Consider the following 20,219-nt stretch of genomic DNA (forward strand, 5'->3'; position numbering starts at 1 on the left):
AGCTTACTTTATTATGTAATGCAGGCTACCTTGTTGGTAGAGGTTGTTGGACATGACTGCCCACTAATCTGCATTTTAGTTACTTTTAATGTTATATTAGAAACACTCTGCAGTAGAAAATGCAATAGTTACTTAGTGAGACTCTTTGTATGTTTTATTGTAGAAATGAAATGTATATTGAACCCGTACGTTTATCCATATCATCTAATTCAGAAATAATGGAAGTTACAAGAAAGATAGAGACACACTTGTGTTGTTTACATTTAAACTGTTAACAAATTGGTGTCATTTCCTAACAACTACTTAAAACTCTGGTTGAGATCTTTAGGTTTATAAGAAAATAAGGTTGAATTGGATTCACAAAGTTTTTTAGGAAGATTTCCAGACTGGAAACAGCTAATATGGATGTTAATTAATAATGTTAAACATGAGATCCTTCAGACACTTTGAAGGACCAGACAGAAAATGGAAGAAAAGCCGCAGGTGGTAAAGCCTTTGATAGATGTCAGCCAGAGGCATTTTTGATCTTGTGTAATAAATGTTTGCCTAAGGAGCAGCCTGCTTGTGAATTTACCTACATGGGGCTAGTTTGAAGAGGATCTTGACTTGAAATATAGTGTTTTTGCTTTGTTTTGTTGTGTTTTTCAATATTACCTTATTAGGTGATCAGTTTCTAAGCAGTAAAGAGTTAAATTATAACAAGTCTACAGTATTACTCTTAGGGAATTGTTTCTATTTATTCGTTTAAGCCAGGGATCAGCAACCTTTAACACCCAAAGAGCCATTGGGACCCAGTTTCCACGCAAAAGAAAACACTGGGAGCCGCAAATACTTTTTGAAATCTAAAATGAAGATAACACTGTATATATTGTTTTTTACCTTTATGCTTTGTGTGAACAACTAAGGTGTGTTGCTTATGAAATCCATGAAGTGCTACAGAGAAAATTACATTTTATTTATGTTATTAACACATTTTGAACTCTTAAAGAAATATAACCAAAGGAAAGACACCCAGCTGAACTAAAATGATCCATGTAGCAAACAAAAACTGTTGTGAGCCGCCACCCTTATATCGCCTTTGGGCTTTTGGAGCCTTGACCTGACTTTTAAAAAATATTTGGAAAAAAAGCACTATGCTGCTAAAAGATGGAAAATAGATATTTGCAAAATTCTGCCTAAATATGTATTTTACCTGGTTAATGTGTGTGGCGGGGCGTGGTCTGCAGCGCCGCTGCAGGGGAGGCGCCTTAACGTCTGTGCTATCTATGCTGTTGTGTTGATGTGTGTCGGGCTGTGAGCTGCAAAGCTACAGCCGGCTGTATGCGTACAGCAACCGTGTGTGAAAAGTGGTCAATAAAGAAGTGCTAAAAAGCGTGTTCATGGAAACATCGTCAGGTCTGCCGTGATATGTTTACAATGGGACTTCTGCTCCTGTGCAAATCGGGGCTGTACGAAGTCACTTTCATCTTTACGCAGGACTGTAAGCTGTCATCTGTGAGGCGTGAGCGGTGTTTGTTTTAACATAGTTCATGGTGGAGCTGCTGACATAATGTGGATCCGAAGATCCATAATTAGCCTACCTGGGGTTGAAAGTCTTGATAAATGCACGACGTTTCGGCGGGTATCCCGGCTTCAGCGAGTGTGACGCTTATTTTGAGTGATGGAAAATAATAGAATATAATTTTATTTTTACATTTCAATATCACAATAATCTTCCAATTTAGAACTACAAGTTAAAAAGAAGCTATCATAAATAAAATACACTTCAGCTAAATACTTCTAATTTATTTTCCCAAACCACGCGGAGCCGCACTATAAGGACTAAAGAGCCGCATGCGGCTCCGGAGCCGCAGGTTGCCGACCCCTGGTTTAAGCAAAGAAACCTGAGAACCAACATGACAATTGATTCATTCTAAGGACCTAAATGCAATAAGATCCTTATAATGCTGGGCGCAGACCCCTGACAACTGACACTCGGTACAGTCAAGTGAACACAATCATCCGAAATCAAATGCACTTACAAATCCTTACAAAAGAAACATCAAAAGAAGTAACATTGACCAAAAGAATGAGTTTCTTGCTCGGTTAAAATGGACTCAAATGGACTCAAAACCCGCATCATAACCATAACCTACTTCACTCCCTCTATCTGTTGTACTTGTACACACGCCCCAGTGTTGTCACAATATATGAGTGTTGAAGCAATAATTAATGTGCAAGTAGAGCTCTGAGAGCTTTTCTCATGAAAAGCACACTTTTGGGATGGGTCCACTTAGAAAAGAAATAAACACATTTTTATCTTTATCTAATAAAAATGCTAGCACAGCATAAATATCCCCCGGAGAATCACTTCTTTGGTTGTGAAGGGCAGCAGGCCTTCCACTGATGAGAGTTGCTTGGCTTCATCATTTAGCACAGACCAGAGCTTACTTAGTGGCTCTGGCTCCAAGCAAAGTTTCAGGTCAGAAAGTCTGTTGTGACTGTCCGCTGCTGCTACACTCACGTTTTCATGAAAGCTGCACAAAGCTGTTTGTTTTCCAATTTTTACCAAAATAAAATTCTGTTCTTTTTTTTTTTTTTTTTCATTTGGCTTTTGGATGCCCCCCCCAACTGGTGGGGTCCCCTGGGTATGTGCACATAATGCCCATTGGATAATCCAGCCCAGATGGTGGGGGTACTTTTTGCCTCGTGAGCCCTGATTCGGCCTCACATTGCCAACTGTTTTCCTTCATTTAGCAAATGTTAAATGAGGTCTGCAAAGTTCTGACCTAATTCACACTCTCAGATGGAAACCAGTGGGCTTCTGCTGTTTAATACATTTCTCCATGACCTATAACGAAATATTTTGAGTTAACCAATCAGTTTTGATTAACCTAAGAAATGTAAGAAAAGTCAATGCTCTTTGTGTTGCTGTTTCTGATTTCTTGGTAATCGTTACATCCAAAGTGTACTCCATTGATGGAGGCCCCTGAATGGAGCCCATCCAGAGTTTTTATCTGGACCCTATCTAACTCTTTAAAAAAAAATGTGATCACACGAGCAACACCCTGTAACTTTTTTTGTTTGTTTGATTTTTTTCCCCCATTGAATACATTTTCATAATGCATGGTTGGTCCACAGGCTCTCCTCTGGGTACCCCAGAACCACTGGTGCTTCTTACTCCACCACGGTGCCTCACAGCCAATCGCACGCAGCACGGTGTCCTCCTCACGTGGCTCCCTCCAGCCAACCACTCCTCGCCCATCGACCGTTATATCATGGAGTTTCGCCTTGGGGAGAGGTGGGAGGTTCTGGATGACTTAATCCCTTCAACTGAGACTGAGCTCATAGCCAGAGACCTTGTTCAGGTCAGTATATGGAAATTTAGCTGTGTGTAACTTTGAATCCTAAGCAGTGGAAAAGTAGGGGAACAACTACTTTTTTGTCAATCCAATTAAGGAAAAGTAGCTCCTCTTTGGTATGCAAACAGTTATAAATAAGAAGCTCCTTTCAATATATCATGTGCAGCAAAACAATGCCTTATAGCCTGAGCACAATACCCTGCATTGCAGCGCATCTCTGCATCTCTCTGACAGGAGTCCTGGTATGAATTTCGAGTAATGGCCGTTATGGATGACCTGATCAGCGAGAGCAGCAATGTTGTGGGAGTTTCTAGCACAGGTGAGTGTCTTTGTGCTCGGCCCTTATGAATAATCTATTTTTAAGTTGTTACTCCATATCTCCTTTTATGCTCTCAGATCCCTTCCCTGCTCCAGAGTTGCCCGATGAGGGTTTGGCGCGGCCTGTGGTGGCAGGGGTCGTGGCAACTATCTGTTTTCTGGCAGCGGCGGTACTGTTCAGCACTCTAGCAGCTTGCTTTGTCAACAAGCAACACCGTCGCAAACTCAAGCGCAAACCAGGTTAGTCTCCCCTTTCACTTAAATTGACATAGATTAGGTAAAAGTTCATGTTTGACCGTGGATGGGTTTATCAATGGGCTCAGAGGCACAAAGAAAAACACAAAGCAAGCACAAAGAGACAAAAAATGACAACAAAGAGTAACTAAGAGGTAAATTGTTTGCAGTTGTTTTTGGTCTTTTTCAGTCTGTCTTGCTTTTTGTGTTGCTGGGCGGGGGTCCTTTATCGTCTGCGCCCAGAAGCTCATTGTCTCATAATTCATCCCTGTGACTGACTTTTACCTGTGGTGTTCATTAGAGAAAATCCTAAACTTAAATGTGTTTGTCCTCTCAGATCCTCCCTTGTCGGTGACACACTTCAGGAAAAGCATTGAGTCGCCGTAAGTAAAGCTACCCCAGAGCCTCTCCTGTCTGCTAGAGGTCGCCACTACTGTTCATCCTCTCTTACACCTGTTATAACTACCTGTGTCCTTGCATGCTGTGACAAGTCATACACGTTAACATTAAATAACACTCAGTTCTGACCTGTCACCTGAAAATACCTTTTGGAGCCTACTAGGAAGAATTGGTTTTTACCCTCAGCATGTTTTCTCCAGTGCTTTTAAACAACAAGTCAGTATCTAACATGGTATATCTGAGGACAGTCTTGAAAATGAACCAAAAAAACCCCATTGATGACATGATTGGGCTTCTTGGTAGGTGTAAAAGAACATGAACAGTAGCAACCTCTAGCGGATCACGGGAAAATTAAGGAGAGTTCAAAGCAGCAAAGTCTGCATTTCAAGCACATTACCCAGAGTGCTCAAGCTGCAGTATGTGTATTGATTTTTGATCCATCTGTATTCTTTAACACTGTCTGCTTTCTGCATGATTCTCAGTGTTTAATGATGCTGTTTCTTTGTACAGTATCAGCTACACGTGTGTACCTGTCTGTCTGTATATCTTGTGTACATGTATGACTGCATTTCAATCTCAAAAGAAGCTCCTTTCTGACTCTAATCTGTGTAAATCCCATTGCAGAGTAAATGTATGTTTGCTTGTGACTTTAAAACCTAAAACATCAGTATCAGATTACTTCTGTCTATTTTTTCATGAAATGGTCCCGGCTGCTCAGGGAGTTTACACTTAGTCCTTCCAGCAAGTAGCATAGTTAAAGATGAACCAGGCCCGTGTCGTTTGTTTCCCATCGCAGGCCTCCTCTCACCCCCTTGCCAGGGGTAGAGCCCTGCTGGGACGAGCCTGCCAGGAGCAGTTTCTTGCCCCCGCCGGCCAGCCCCCTGTGAGTGCCTGCCTGCACCAAAATACAGAGTGTGCTGCACTGCACTGGCTTGGCTGCATGGTTAATGCATTGCATAGAAATGATTAGCTCACAGTGATTATTTGTAGTTGTAGGGGTGCCTACTATTTGCATGCACAGACTTCCATGCACCATACAGGGATTAAATTGCACTAGCTCAGCTGCATGTACAGTACAGTACTGTGTATATGCACTCACATTCTAATTGATGTCTACCCGATGCATTCAGTGACCCAGTACAGTAAGTGTCGAGTATGCTGCTCCTGGTGTGGGCAAATGAGGCCTGGTTAGATGTCATCTGCTTTCCACACATCACCATTTGGTGCAGCATATGGAAATTGGTCTCACGTCTGCTCAAGAAGATGTAGACTCAGTAGATCTGTGATACGGTTGTCATGGTTGCGTTGTTGGCTTTTCTCTCATCCCGTCACTCTTTGGTTCATTAGCTGCAGCCCCTATCAGGAGTCTGCTGCCGCCATAAGCTGGCCATTATATCGTAATGAAGTTCATTATGGCTGCCTTGATCGAGCGCTTTGGCTTTCTACTGTGTCATCTGTTTACAAACCGCAATCATATCAGTTTATTTAAAGTATCAGAGATTTTTGGGGATTTGTTTTAAAATACTCCTACCACTATCCGCTTCATCTGTTATGTGTTAAATTAAGCCAGTGTTCTGTGTCTGCATTTTTATTTTTTTTTATCAGGTTATCATCGGGGAAGATAAGTCCAGAGAGCTCCCCTCCATCTCGGCCCCGCTCTCTTTCGTCGGAGGGTTCCCACGGTCCGGGTCTGTATGTCAGGAAGCTCCCGAGTCCTCAGAGAGAAAAAGAAAAAGAGCTCTCCTTCTACAAGAAAACCAAGCGTGCCATAGCCAGCAAGAAATACAGTGTGTCCAAACATGAGGCAGAGGTCACCACGCCTATTGAGCTGATAAGCCGTGGCCCCGATGGCCGCTTCGTCATGGAGACCAGCCCGCCTCCCCGCCGCATCCAGGGCTTCCCCTTCGCAGAGGAGTCTGACATGTACCCTGAGTTCCGGCAGTCCGATGAGGAGAATGATTTTGACCCAGGGCCTCTGCCGCCCATCATGCCCACGCTGCGGCCCCAGCTCTCCCCAACGTCCTCGAGCCTGGAGTCAACGCAGCCCCCCACCTACAGCCCCCGCCTACACAGGCCCATGGAAGGTATGAGCTTTGCAGAGGGCAGTGCACTTCACGCCTCAGGGCAGGCCCCGTCCTCCCGCTACAGGGGCTTTCCCCAGGGCCCATTCTATGGGTATCTAGGCAGCCGCGTTGAATCAGGGATTCCACCACCATTCTACATGCCTGACATCAGCCCACGTAGCTCCGCTCTATCCTCACCCCCAGGCACCGCCGAGGGGCCCTTTGGTTACCCCTCCATCCCCGAGGAGAGTGGAGAGATGGAGCACCATCAGTACACTGCCTCTGGCCATTCTCTGTCTCACACACACAGCCCTCCTCCTCGCTCACCCGAAAGCTGGCAGCCTCATGAGTTACCCTTCCTGGGTCTAGAAGGTCCACGGTTCATATATCCACCTCACCATCCGTTACATCACCCCCAGGACCTCCCTGACCCACCCCCATATCCTCCTCACTCTCTCCCTCCCAGTCGCCTGCACCTCCCACACCTAAAGGATCCAACAAGCCCTGGACTCCTGCAGCTGGAGGTTCCTGTGGCTCCCCCAGGCAGAGACAGGCCCCCAGGGCCTCCGGTTAGGCGTTTAGCTATGCAACAGGCCCAGAGTCTCGGCCAGCTCAGACACACGGCCCACGGTGTGGGTGTACCAGTGTTGCCTTACCCTGACCCGGCAGTCCGTGCAGGGAGCCCAAGCACAGCCCCCAGTAGTAGCCCTCAGTCCTGGCTCAGCCCGAGGGCGGGGCGCCGGGCAGACCCCAGCCTACCCCCGCTAGTACTCCAACCCTCCCGCCTCTCTCCACTCTCCCAGAGCCCACTTAGCACCCAGCCGGGTTCCCCAGATATTCTTGTAAGGCCTCCTCCGCGCCCCAGCATCCTCCGCACCTCTCGGTCTCTGGAGATGCCTGAGATCACCCTGCAGCCCTCGGCTACTGTCAGTTTCTCTCGGAGGTCCTCCCTGACCGCCTCTCCTACTCAGAGCCAGGGCGCCAAGCAACCCAGCCCCAGTTACCACGCCCACATGTCCTATGCCTCCACTGCAGCCAGTTACCCCTCCCAATCCCCCTCTCCCCCTCCGGAGGGCAGGGATGTTTTCGGGCAGAGGCCATCCCAGAGAAGGACAGAGGAGGAGATGCTACCCTCAGAGCCCTCCCAGCTCCAGATATCAGCCTCAGGGTAGGTGATCCATTGCAGTAGAGAATAGTCACACATTTTTTTAAGGAGGAGACTTTTCGTCTGCTCGCTAAATATCCTCAGTATCACTTTGATGTTTCCATTAAGAAGTAATTAAGATGCATATTGTACTTTAATATGCAGAAGGCATGTAATTGCATTTAGCACACATTGTGTCAATTCATTAAAAATGATCTAAACATTAACATTGAATAGCATGTGAAAGCTCAGTGTGATTTTAAGATCATGTATTTTTGTATATAGTACTGATGGCTCATAATCAATAGAATCGATGAAATATTGATCATAATTCAAACTTAAATCAACTTTAAAAGCCATTTTTTTCTGTTTCCCTTGTTGAATCTAAAATGTTTGAGTTAAAGTATTTTAAAAACTGAGTATAAATTCTATTAAATCGGGTCGGTTTATGAAACTAGTGTTTATAGGTTTAACCTCAACAATTTATTGTACATTTAATGAACAATTACATTTATTATTTATACCATTATTCTGATGTGTCGCCTTCCAGACTATTTATTCATGGATAATAAATTGCTTACTTATTCATAGCTCAACCAATATTAGAGCTAGTAGCTTATAGCCGCTTGTAGCAGAACACTTTTCTTCTTCGTTGAAGAAGTTGGTAGTTTGTACGCATTTAGTAGTTGACACATACTCATTGTGTTATGTTATTCATTAACTTTCGCTTCTTGCTCATAAACTAATAAGATTGTTTTAAAAAGAATTAGTAAACAATTTATGAACAAATAATGAAGCCATAATCTCAACTTATCAATACTTTATAAGGATGGATAACAAACCATCTGGTCTATAGTTATACAGTTGGATGAGTTGTATTTATAATAGTAAAGTCATAAATAGAAAGCTCTGTGCCTGTCACTTGATCATAAAAAGTAAGATGTTAAATATATCGTGGGACTCCCACTTTTCTAGAAGGTCCAAAGCTGGAGCGTTAAAGAGGCAAATGAAGTGTTTTGAGGAAGATGACTTGGCAAAATAGTTCACTTTAATCAGATGTATTGCAGAGTGATTTATTAACCATTAAAGGAATATATTCAAAAATAATTAGTGTCAAGTTATAAGGCATATAACATATAATGGCTGCATTATTAGAAAGTGTCATCCGTAAGGATAAAAACCGACTAACCCGCTTAAATAGAACAATAGATTTTTTTTCTCGTAGTATTCGTAGATCAGTGGCCGTGCACATTTACTACATAAAGGAGGAAATGTTATGCTTTACACCCACATTTAAACATATCTGAGACTCATACACATCTATACCCCGTAGAGTTTCTTTACTGCACACACTCCTGTGGCCCCTCACACCCACCTCACTACCCTAGAAGCTACAATCACATGGTAGCTAAAGCCATGCAGCAGAGACTCGCTCCTGCACTATCACTGGCCTTTAAGGGAAAGTAGCTTATAGGGCTGCTGCTTTTTAGAGGGTAAGGGTCTTACCTGATTTGTTTTTGATTGATCTCAGCTATCTGGGCAGCGTTGTTGTGACCCGGTCCCCTACGCCGCAATAGGTAAGGGTCGGACCCATGTCTGAGAGGGGAGGGGTCAGCAGGGGGAGGGCTCTAATCACTCTCTCCTTTAAAGGGGAATCGCTTTGGGTTGTGCCTCTGTGCTGGATTCAAGTGAAGTGCAACTAATGGTAATAATGACTGCAGGACACATTTGTCAATACAGTTTCAAGGCACAGTAAGCCTGCTGTGGTGTAGGCTACAGTAATTAGGCTTGTGAGCAAGCAGGAGGAGTGGTTTTGGATTGTGGAGAAGCATTTGACTTTGTCCTTTTCATTGTTTGAACGCAGACATGTTTCCCTGCACTAAAAAAAAAAGAAAAAGCCTTGAATCAATAGAGGACGCACATGAATGATAGACTGGAGTATTCCCCTTTAAAGTTTTGTTCCATGTGCAAAATGCCATGCATGCATTCTCTAAACTTCTCTCTACAACCAAACAAATAACAACAATTCTCAAACTAAATTCTTTGTCACATTTGTTGTCCTAAGTGCTTTCGTTTTTTCTGTCATGTGACTGTTTTTAATGGCCATTTCCTCTTCCTGTCATGTGACTTGTTCTTTAACGGCCATTTCCTCTACCTGCCATCTCCTCCCGTCAGCATGGTGAAGCCTCTGTACGCAGTGTTCATGTTTCTGAAAGTGTGCTGTATAGTGTTTATGTCTATGGAAATGAGCAATATTTTAACACTGTTGCCTCGACACACAGTTTATGTGATGACAATGGAAATGTTCTCTAACTGTCCAGGACTGTTGCAATTCTCCGATTTGTCTCCCCCTCTCTGCTAATGGCTCTCAATCTTTCTCTCCACAGTGACAAATGATGGACAGCATCTCTAAAGCTTTGTGTTCCCATGCCTTTTGAAACAATACATGTTTGGCGCGACAACCTGACTTAATGAAAGCATTAAGTCAGGTTCGACGCTGTTTGCATTCAGTTCTTTGAAAGGCAAAGAGCCAACAGTGAGCCTCGTGAACACAAGCTTAACTTTTTGTGAGGTTATTGGAATTTTTTTTTTTATTATTTAACTTTATTGCATCTTTCTATGAGAGAGATGGACAACAAAAGTACAACAAGCGTATTCCAGTACGAGGTAAAACTGCTTCTAAGCAGACCACTGGAAGTGAGGATACCTTAACGTGATGTGATTACTTTGTGCTGATTAATTAATTATTTTCATTCAACTTCGCATGCATCACTCATGAAATGAAAATAGTTCTCGAGGTTTCAGGAACACCTTCCTGTGTGTTTTCTGTTTTTTTGTTTTTTGTGCAGAACTTTCATGTTAGGACGCAGAGCAATCAGAGAAATGCAGAGTACATAAATGGACTGCAGGGGTTGGCAACCTTTTTTTATGATGATAAGTTTGACCTCATCTACAATTTTATAATATTATATGCACAGTTTGGGTTGCAAAATTATAGCCATAGCTGCGATGCAGCTGACTAATAAGTAAAATACAGAAATTTACACAGTAATTAAGTAAGTAACCGTTAGTGTGGACAGAGGCAAGTGTTAAAGGGATCAATTAAAGCCTCTTTTATGTAATCATCTTCTCTGACTCTGAGTTGAAAACAGGGGTGTCAAACATAAGGACTGGGGGCCAGAATCGGCCCGTTAAAGACTCCAATTCGGCCCTCTTGAGAATGTAAAGGAGTGTATAGATTTTGAACTTCTAACTGGCTTTTCCAATTGACAAAGATCTTCCCATGTCCATTCATACTGTACTAAAGTAACTAAGGAATAAATAAACATTTAAATAACAGAGTATAACTCATTTCACTTATATAAATAAACCCCCAAATTGCAACATCAGGGAAAACTCCCCTTCAACAGGAAGAAGCATCCAGTAGAGGCAGGCTCAGGGAAAGACGGCCATCTGACGGGGTGAGGGGAGGAAGACAGGACAAAGACATGCTGTGGAATAATATTAAAAATAGATTAATAATAACTAATGCAGAGTGGTGTATAAACATATAGTGAGTGAAAAAAAGGGTGAGTGAGAAGTAACAGTCAGTGCATCATGGGAAGCCCCCAGCAACCTAGACCTATTGCAGCATAACTGAAGAAGGATTTGGGGTCGTGTGATCGAACCGTAACTATAAGTTTTATCAAAAAGAAATGTTTTAAGTCGAGCTGGTTCCACAGAAGAGGGCCTTGAAGCGGAAAGCTCTGCTCCCCATTCTGTGTTTAAATACTCACAAATAATCCAGCAGTGGGAGAACTTAAGATAAGATAGGGCCTGATTATTCAAGACGTTGTATGTGATGAAAATTATTTTAAATTCGATTCTGGATTTAACAGGGAGCCAATGAAGTGAAGCCAGTATGGGAGAAATAACCTGTCTCTTTCTAGTCCCTGTCAGTACTCTTGCTACAGGATAGAAATTTCTGTTTTAAAAAGGGTCCCCAGTGGAAAGAAAAAACAAGGACATTTTCTGTGAATTAACAGAAAAAACCTTATTACATTACATTTTATAATTCCAGGAAAATGAGCTACCAGACCTTTTTCTGTAATTTTACCCATTAATTTCTTTTAATTTAAGCCCAATTTGCCATTTACTAAATAAGCATTTCTGTGTCATGCACATGAAGATATCTGAGGGACAGGGGAGGATTGTATGGCAGCCTAAAGACCTCTCAGTATGAACTGTATGGTGCTTGTAAAGTCACGTTACCATGTCAGCAAGTCTTTTGCTGATTCACCAAAACAAGATAACAAGAAGCCCTTTTATTAGTAATGTTTAGCCACAGGGCAACTGCCACTTACACATCATATTTAAGGCACACGTCTTCAGCCCACATGTTTGAAAAAAGTGACCCCAAATTTTGATTGGTAGTTTGTATTTTATGAACCATTGTCCGTCTCACGGGCCACTATTTGAAAACGAGATTGTGTGCTGACGCAGGTGACGGTCAGAGGTTGCCGACCCCTGAACCTACGGTCTAGTAAAAATAGCGCTAATAGAGAATTTTGTACAATTTTTTTAGACGACTTCCATTGGTACAGGAACTGTCAAGTTCCAGAAATTATTTTCATTTTATGAGTTTTATACAGCAAAGAGGCCAATATTGCTCGCATTTCTGAAGCAGTCACTATTTAAAGACCCAAATGTTAAAGCGAAAGCTCGCTGTAAGCTAAGCACGTTTTTTTAATAGTTTTGTCTCTAAGACTCGATGAAATCCCAGATTTTAAAGAGTTGTTATTCCACCAAAATCAGAAGAAAATGAACTGATTGAATGAATTGAATTTGAGAACAAATACACTTTAATTATAAATCCCAGAGTGGGTCTTTAACATAATGATTGTTTAAGAAAAACAAATGTATAGCCAATAATTCACCAACTCCACTGCCACCTTAAGTCAACTATTCTTTCTTTCTCTTTTTCGTTCTCTTTCTTTCTTTGTATCTAACTTTTCTCATCCATCACCGCAGATAGAAAGTGGAAATTCATCATCTTAGTGAAAGGGCTCTCAGTAGAAGTTCAAGAGCTCATCAAATCATATGATAGCACCTTCTGGAAATAGAAATGAAAGTGCCATTTCGTCTGTTCTCTCTGAGACGTGACCGAACACGACTGTTGGAATAATGCAGAACAATGTGTGCTGTGTCTTTCATCTTCTCAGGGAACCTCTAGGTGCGTCTAGCGATACTGCCGGGTCTGAGAGCTTACCAGCACTGCTACAACACTGTATTACTAAAGCCAAGGGAGTGGCTGCCAACAACAATAACAACACAACCTCCGGAAGGAGAACAGGTTTGTCTGACGATCAGAGAGCAGCCACAAAAGATTACCGATCAAACGGCCGTCCTGTGTATGAGTCCTTTGCCTCTCTTTCAGGTGCGTCTCTCTCTCAGACCCAGCAGCAATCTCAGACACCCCAAGAGGGAGAGGATCTTAACCTCCCGAGAAAGAGGAAAAAGCAAAACAAGAAGAACCCCTATCTCTATTTGACCTCCTTCCTGCGCCGCAGGCAGTTCGAGGAGGACCAGACAGGCATTCTGGCCAGTGCAGACTCAGAGGGCCCAAATTATGGGACTCTACGCTGACCCGTGTGCCCAACAAGCCATTGGACTCAACTAAACCGACCACCCCTGAGAAATCCCACCTCAGCACGTCCTGCTCTACCCAAATATCAAACGAATACCTTTCTTATAATCCTTAAAAAGTTAATCTGCGTTTCGGGGAGTGGGAAACATTGAGCTGAATACTCCGGGGTTGGAAATCTTATCTGAAGACAAGAACAATGGCTTTTCCGGGTTGTCACTGCAACTTGTCTTTGAGGAATTTCACTTGAAAATGCTCTGAAAATATATAATGTATATAAATAGTAAAACAAGGGAATTAAGCTTCCTCCTACAGTAATAAAAAAATGTGTTGGTTGAGTATGTCACAACACGTTCAAGATTTTTCACTCACTGGTCATTGAGGGGTCCATATCTTTAGGTTTTTCAGTGATACAGCGTACTGTTAAGCCTGGTGCGTCCTCGGACAGGGACATGAGTCTACCTTTCCTACAATACAAATAGATTCAGTATTTAAACACAGGGTTCTTACCACAAATATACCTCAGAGTAAACGCAGATTTGCTGTAATTCTTGTGGTATACTGTACGTACTTGACCTTTTTACATATGGATAAAAAGGTTTATATCACACGCCACTCTCATTCTCTCAAACGGATAATATGGCCTAACTTTATCTACTTTAGAAGCTTTTTATTACCAGTAAAAGCTAGCATATTGTGTTTGTTTTGATTTGTGACCCGATGCCAACAATTAGAGGACGGCGTCTTCATTTTACTGCGCGATGGTTCAAGTGTGTTTACAGCACTGCGGCGCTGCGTTAAGACAAAGATCATAGCCTTCACGAGATCGCTCAAACTAACTTGGGACTCAGATGCTCAGCGGAGGTTGGACTTGAAGGGTCAGAGGGACGGGGGTGACAAATTGTGAACTGTACTGTATGTATTTCATTATCAAGGAAATCATTTGTGAAACGCGGCACAGCTCGAGGTGCCTTTTTGTTTTTGCCTTGTTTTTATCTGTTGTGTTTGCTTACTTTTTCGAACATAAACTGCCTTTTTCTTCGCCTTCTCACGCTTCTCTCACTGTAGGAGTGAGGGAGTCCGATAGCGTGTGTGTGTGTGGTTTTACTTTCTCTGCCAAGGACTCACGAGAGAAATCGCTACGGAAGATGCATAAACACTCGTTTTGTTTTCTTTTAACATGGGCTTGTGCTTCAACTGTGTATATCCAAATAATAGGATAGAACCAGATTAAAACCTATGAAAAACAATTTTAAAAAAATGCGCACAGTCAGATTAGGAGGGAAAAAGGCAAATAAATTGACACATTTTTGCACTGTACATGCAAAAGATTTGATGCAAAAATAACCAAGCAGTACAGCGAGGATCTTAATGTTTAGCAGCAGCTCTTAGATGAGAATGTGATTATTTCTAAAGCTGTTAACAAGAAATGGGAAATATTCAAACGACGGCCACCTTGACTGTTTATCTTTAACAACTGTAGATTACTTGCTAGCTACTTCTCTGTGTGTTTGTTGATTTTTCGACACTAACCGATACTGAATGTATGTTTTGCTGTACAGGAAATGAATGTCCCAATGTCACAGAACATTGAATGACCCGTTATTATTGCTTCTAGTGTAGCTGAGATTGGTGAGGTGACCAGTTGGCGCATCAAGTCCAAATTCCTGTATGCAGTCCCACACAGTTTCTGAGCCAAGTCCCCGCTTTGATCTGCAGAAGAGGAAAAGCAGTTATCATCATATTGTCACTGAGACATATCAAACAGTTTTTCTCCCCCACCTCCTAATAACGACTCAAAGGTTTCCAGCTAAAAAAAAAAAAAACATCCGCGCGAATGACTCGACTCGACGTCTGCTCGCCGAAATCTTTTGACGAGCGAGAAATCGGCGCTTGCCCGAAAGCGAGCGTCAGAAATTGGTTTCGTGTAAGATACGAGGAAAAAAATATCTATATTTGTTATGTACTGTACATGGTGTGTATTGTATTTGTAAAGATGACGCAAACCATGTTTTACAGGAACACGTTCTTGTGTGAGGATGTATGAAAAGGATCCCACGGAAAAAGAAATTAGATTATATATAAAAGTATTTGCTTACAGTACGGCTTTAAGTGGATAATGTTTTTAAAACATTTTAAGGTGCCTAATTTGTCATACTTTAGCAGACGTTATTTTATCTGAGAAGAAAAGAAAGGTTCATGTTAGTACCGTACAGTGTGTTATTGCCATAGCCCGCTGGCTGCACAAGTTGAGTAGTATTCTCTCTGATGTATAGTACGTGAATGCCCATTGGAAAAAGCTTTAGGAGCAGAAGTGTGTTGCCCTCTACTATAATATTTCTGGAACAAAGTAATCCTGTATTTCGCCCGTTCACGAGCACACATGTAGATTCACTCCAGATCTCTTCGCCTTCACGTGTCCAAAGCAAATAAACTTTTTTTCTAAGAGTCGAGGACATGCTAGAGTCCTGTAAAACACGTACTGTGGAGGAAATTGTGTTTACATTAGTTCGATGATGAAACGTGTGTTAGGGCATAGTTGCTTTGAACATTACGACTTGGTGCTATGTTTAACTTTGTGGTGCTGTAGAATAGAGGTCTGAAGATTTTTTCCGTTCCCTGTTTCCACAAGCGACTCCGTCGGCCCCTGGTGTTTTTGAGCAACTAGACACTCTAGGCCCTTTTCGTTAACGGTATCATGGTGTGAAGACAGTGATAGACAATACTGGAAACTAGTAGTGTAACCTCAAATAATAGAGACTTGTGACATTCAGATGAACTCAAGACGACTTGTTTTCTATAGCGTGTTTGCAATGTCTGTCTGTGCTTCCAAGGTACCCTCTCTAAACTATGTTTGTGCTGATATTGAGACTATTAACCCAGCCTAAAAGGAGAAACATAACCTAATTTAGATTAGTACACGCCACAGGACACATGAGAAGGAATCTGAGAGCATCAGATCACGAGGTGATCTTTTCTACACACTTCCTGTAGGTCTTTGGTTAACAGCACTGTTTTTCAAGCACACTACTGCAGGGGCGCTACCGTCTCATGTCACACCGCCACCTTTTTACAAGGTAGAATTGCTACTAGTACTGTACAGTATAGCCATGGGTAGTCACCAGTCCACATTTGTAATTATCCTCCTCGTAGAAAGGAATCGGGAAAGCTCATACATCCTCTTCCTCGTGGGTTTTTAAGAATGGATGTTGTCTTCCGGGCTTTTTTTCCCCCTCTCTTTTGTTTTCCTTGCATCTTCAACAGAAACATGTACAGTGTTTAAGAGGGCTGCTTTGGATGTACTGTTAGCTCATTTCTGTTTGTTTTTTGATTCGTTTGTTTTCTCTCAATTTTTCTGCTTACAGCTTTTAGTGCATCACTAGGTGCTGGTAGGATGATACTTAGAAGAGATTTGTTTTTTTTTTCCTTTCGTTTTTTTAAATTGTATTAATCTTGCATGTAGAGACAATACAAAAACGCCTATTTAGCAATCATTCATGGACATCCGAGCTGGTTGTTATTGGACGGAAAATAGAAATATGTAGTATTTTCTATATTCTCTGTTTTTGTGTACCAGCACTGAGAACTAGAATGTATTATTATCGTAGGCTACAATAAGCACTACATCGTTGACTGTTTTAGCTAATGCTCATACTCAAGCAAACCAAGTAGTGCTTAATTAAAGGAAGAAAATTTACTACATTTCATTTCACTTCCATCCACTGAACTCTGTGCTGTACATCACATGTTTACATGCTGTATTATATGTTTTTATTTTGTTTTTTTTATGTGCATAATCTGTCTCCATAATGTTCATATGTAAATAATTCAAAGCAAAAACATTTGTCTGGTTTTTTTTTTGTAACTTTTTCTCTTTTTTTAAAAAAAAAACAACAACAATAACCTGATGTTTCTGTTTTGTTTTTGGTCAGTTTTTTAGACTTGTCTTTCTTTTTTGTCACCGCATCAGGTATTTATGCTTCACTTAACTTTTTGTGAGCAATTAACTCATACTGTATGGTGCTGTACCAAAGCCTTATGTATAATATTTGTATTACTTTTTTTTCTCATTTGCCACTGCTCTCCAGTGAATTCGTCTCAGATCATGTCTTACTCACTCTTCATGTTCAACTGCCATGGATCTTGTTTCTTTATTGAGTAAAACTGAAACCTGAATGAACTATGATGTAAAAAACCACCCTGGGCCGTTACCAACTGGCCTTGGATGTACAGCGGCAGTCGTTGCCATCTCAAGCCTTTATAGGGAAAACGCACAGGCTCACTTCCGGTGGCTCGTCATGACGTAGGCATGGGCTTAGCACATGCTCTATGCTCTATCTATGGCATGTCTGTGAGAATATGAAAGCAGTGTTGTGTTCATGTCACCATATCATTTCAAACGTTTAGTCCCATATGAAATTTTCCTCTCAAATTTTTGTATTTTGATATAATAAAAAAATCAAAAGAGGTCCTGTTTTTTCTGTGGTTTTGTGTGACCGGTGGAGAAGATGCTGTAGTTCATACGCTAGACACAGGGTGTAAGTGTTGGGCAGAGAGTGAGGATGGGATATGAGCAGCTTAATCAGGTCAGGGTTTTTTTTTCCTTTTTGTTGTTGTTGTTTTGTTTTGTTTTAATTCTAGGACACATGAGCAGGATAATTACAGGAGTGCCAGGTTTCAAATGACCTTTTTTCTTGAATTAAAAAAAAGAATAAAAGTTATCCTGTGAATGTACTCTTAGATCCAACGGACACAACCAAGGAAGATCAAAGACTCGGTTCAAATGCATGCTTGTTGTTCAATAATTAATATCCCCACCCAGACTTTGAGGAATGAATTGTCCCGCGGCTGAGCCAGAACAAGGAAGACAAATAACCTGAAAGAGGATGAGGTCTGTCACACTGACCTTTGTGCTTTTGTTCAAATTCCCTCTGGCATGCTTGGAAGCAAACAAATGCAAAGCCATCTGCATACACCTTAGGAAAATAAAAGTTCACCTAATCCACTGGTCAAACCGATGACGTCACCTGCATTTCACAAAGAGTGCTGAATAGACAGGGTTAATTGCTGTATGTTATTCCTGCTGTTTAAACTATGGCATTTGTGTAAGTCAATAAAGCAAATGTGAGGGTGTTTTTATTTAAAGAAATGAACAAACATTATTTAACATTGAGTATTTGCCTAACAGTGGTAAGTACCACAGTTTACCCGAGGCCTGGGAGCATCAGATATTCATTACAATGATACTATGATATGATGAATGATATAGTCCAAAATAAAATACAAAAAAACCCATTTTAAATAAAATGTTTACATATCGGCAGTTTTCTGCCTCAGAGTTAGATGATAAGACCCAAATACATTTTGGATTTGTCTGGTAAATCCTTTAATGTGGCATAAGTACAGGATATGTGAGGGACAGGGGTGGTAAGTATAGCAGCTTTAATCTGTGAAAGGTGGCAAAATCACCTTAATTAATTAGCACAAATTCATAAGCGGTGTAACTGTGCAAACAAGGTTCCACCAGGAAACCAGCTAATAAACCAAACATCAGTTTGTTTGTTTTTTGTTCAAATCACATTCAGAGCGACTGGACAACAGCAGAGTATCTGAAAGTTACTCCATGTTTTTGACCTTTAGAACAAAATAGTTACTTGAATGTGAGTGAAACATGAACAAGATGAACTGAAAACACACAGCAAGTGGGTGCAAAGACAAAAACACAGACAACTCCCAAAAACATGTTAAAGCTGTGGATGCATGACTAACGGCTGCATCCTGATTAACAGGTCTAGAGAACATAAATTCATTAGGAAAGGGTTTACTGAGGAAAAACAGAGTTGGATTTTGTGCGGGTGTTTTTGCATATTCACTTTGCTCTGAAACTTTGCATCTCTTAGAAAATAAAACCCTGGGAAAAGTTACAACTTTACTAAGTTAACATTATGAGGGGTGACCGTGGCTCAGGGGGTTGGGAAGCGTATCTGTAACCAGAAGGTCGCCGGTTCGATCCCTGGGCCCTCTGTCCTGGTCGTTGTGTCCTTGGGCAAGACACTTTACCCTACTGCCTACTGGTGTTGGCCAGAGGGGCCGATGGCGCGATATGGCAGCCTCGCTTCTTTCAGGGCAGCTGTGGCTACAACCGTAGCTTGAGAGTGAATGAATAGTGGCATTGTAAAGCACTTTGGGTGCCTTGAAAAGCGCTATATAAATCCAATCCATTATTATTATTATTATGAGGTACATTAACAAGGCTAACCGCTGGGCCTAATGACTAAAACCCAGGTTTTCACAAAACTTTAACAGGAGTTGAAGTTTTATTGGCTTCTTACAGCAGCTTGAGCCTTTCCTGTGAGTTCACCACGCTGCATACCAGCAGCATCAGACAGCAGTAACACACATCTGTCAGGTTCTCCAAAGGGACAGACTTCAGCGGGTTTTCCCAGGTGGCCTAACAGTACTATCTTCATTTATTATTCACAACTATGAAATGTATAGCACAGGTTCAAACAGCAACTGGTTTGTCACACTTTCTATAACATCTGTCCTTTTCATCTTCTACTCAACTTTAAGTCAAATGTTTTTTTCTCCATTATTTTTATTTCACAGGTGATGTTATTACATATTCCAGTCTCCAGTGGATTATTTGCAGCAGTGACATTATTGTGGCTGTGGACGCAGCACTCTATGTAAATTAAGCCGAGCTGATGTTTGTGCAAGTTAGATGAGGCATTCATTCAAGCTGTCGGAGAGGCAGGACTTGAGTAATTTGTATGGTATCCTAACTAGTTACCAGGCAGTAGATTTATAATCAAAATTAATTTCCACATTTTGTCCATCTCCATCATATGCTAGCTACTTTTAAATAAAGAGAGAGCACAAACTGTTCACAGTATATTACGATGTTATTTAATGGTGCCAAAAATGGCTGTGCATGAAAACAGAAGCTTCTGTTAAAAAGATGGATTCGATCCTATCAATTATGCTAGCTGTATAATCGATTTTTAAAATTACAGTAGGCCAGAAATTTTAGTACACGTTTGCAAGGACCATAAAAGGTCATCAAAAGGTCCCGGTGCTCCCACAGCCTAAAACAG

At 41.5% G+C, this 20,219-nt stretch overlaps 1 protein-coding gene across 3 annotated transcripts in view; it reads left to right on the plus strand.

Moving 5' to 3' along the window:
- Nucleotides 1–17,542, plus strand: part of igsf9ba (immunoglobulin superfamily, member 9Ba) — a 75,188-nt gene extending 57,646 nt beyond the window's left edge. The window contains exons 14-21 of one of the 3 annotated variants that reach the window (XM_087851050.1): nucleotides 3,121–3,347; nucleotides 3,576–3,660; nucleotides 3,738–3,899; nucleotides 4,231–4,276; nucleotides 5,089–5,175; nucleotides 5,898–7,523; nucleotides 12,701–12,831; nucleotides 12,916–17,542. In XM_087851050.1, coding sequence (XP_087707176.1) covers nucleotides 3,121–3,347; nucleotides 3,576–3,660; nucleotides 3,738–3,899; nucleotides 4,231–4,276; nucleotides 5,089–5,175; nucleotides 5,898–7,523; nucleotides 12,701–12,831; nucleotides 12,916–13,124 — 2,573 coding nt within the window. In that variant the 3' untranslated portion in view covers nucleotides 13,125–17,542. Of the gene's footprint in view, nucleotides 1–3,120; nucleotides 3,348–3,575; nucleotides 3,661–3,737; nucleotides 3,900–4,230; nucleotides 4,277–5,088; nucleotides 5,176–5,897; nucleotides 7,524–9,030; nucleotides 9,077–12,700; nucleotides 12,832–12,915 lie in introns of those variants that run through there. The other 2 variants (XM_087851048.1, XM_087851049.1) reach the window with 2 other exon arrangements.
- Nucleotides 17,543–20,219: the final 2,677 nt, after the last annotated feature.

Source organism: Neolamprologus brichardi, chromosome 14, assembly GCF_056152115.1.
Source record: "Neolamprologus brichardi isolate AB-2024 chromosome 14, ASM5615211v1, whole genome shotgun sequence".
In the NCBI taxonomy this organism is placed as follows: Eukaryota; Metazoa; Chordata; class Actinopteri; order Cichliformes; family Cichlidae; genus Neolamprologus; species Neolamprologus brichardi.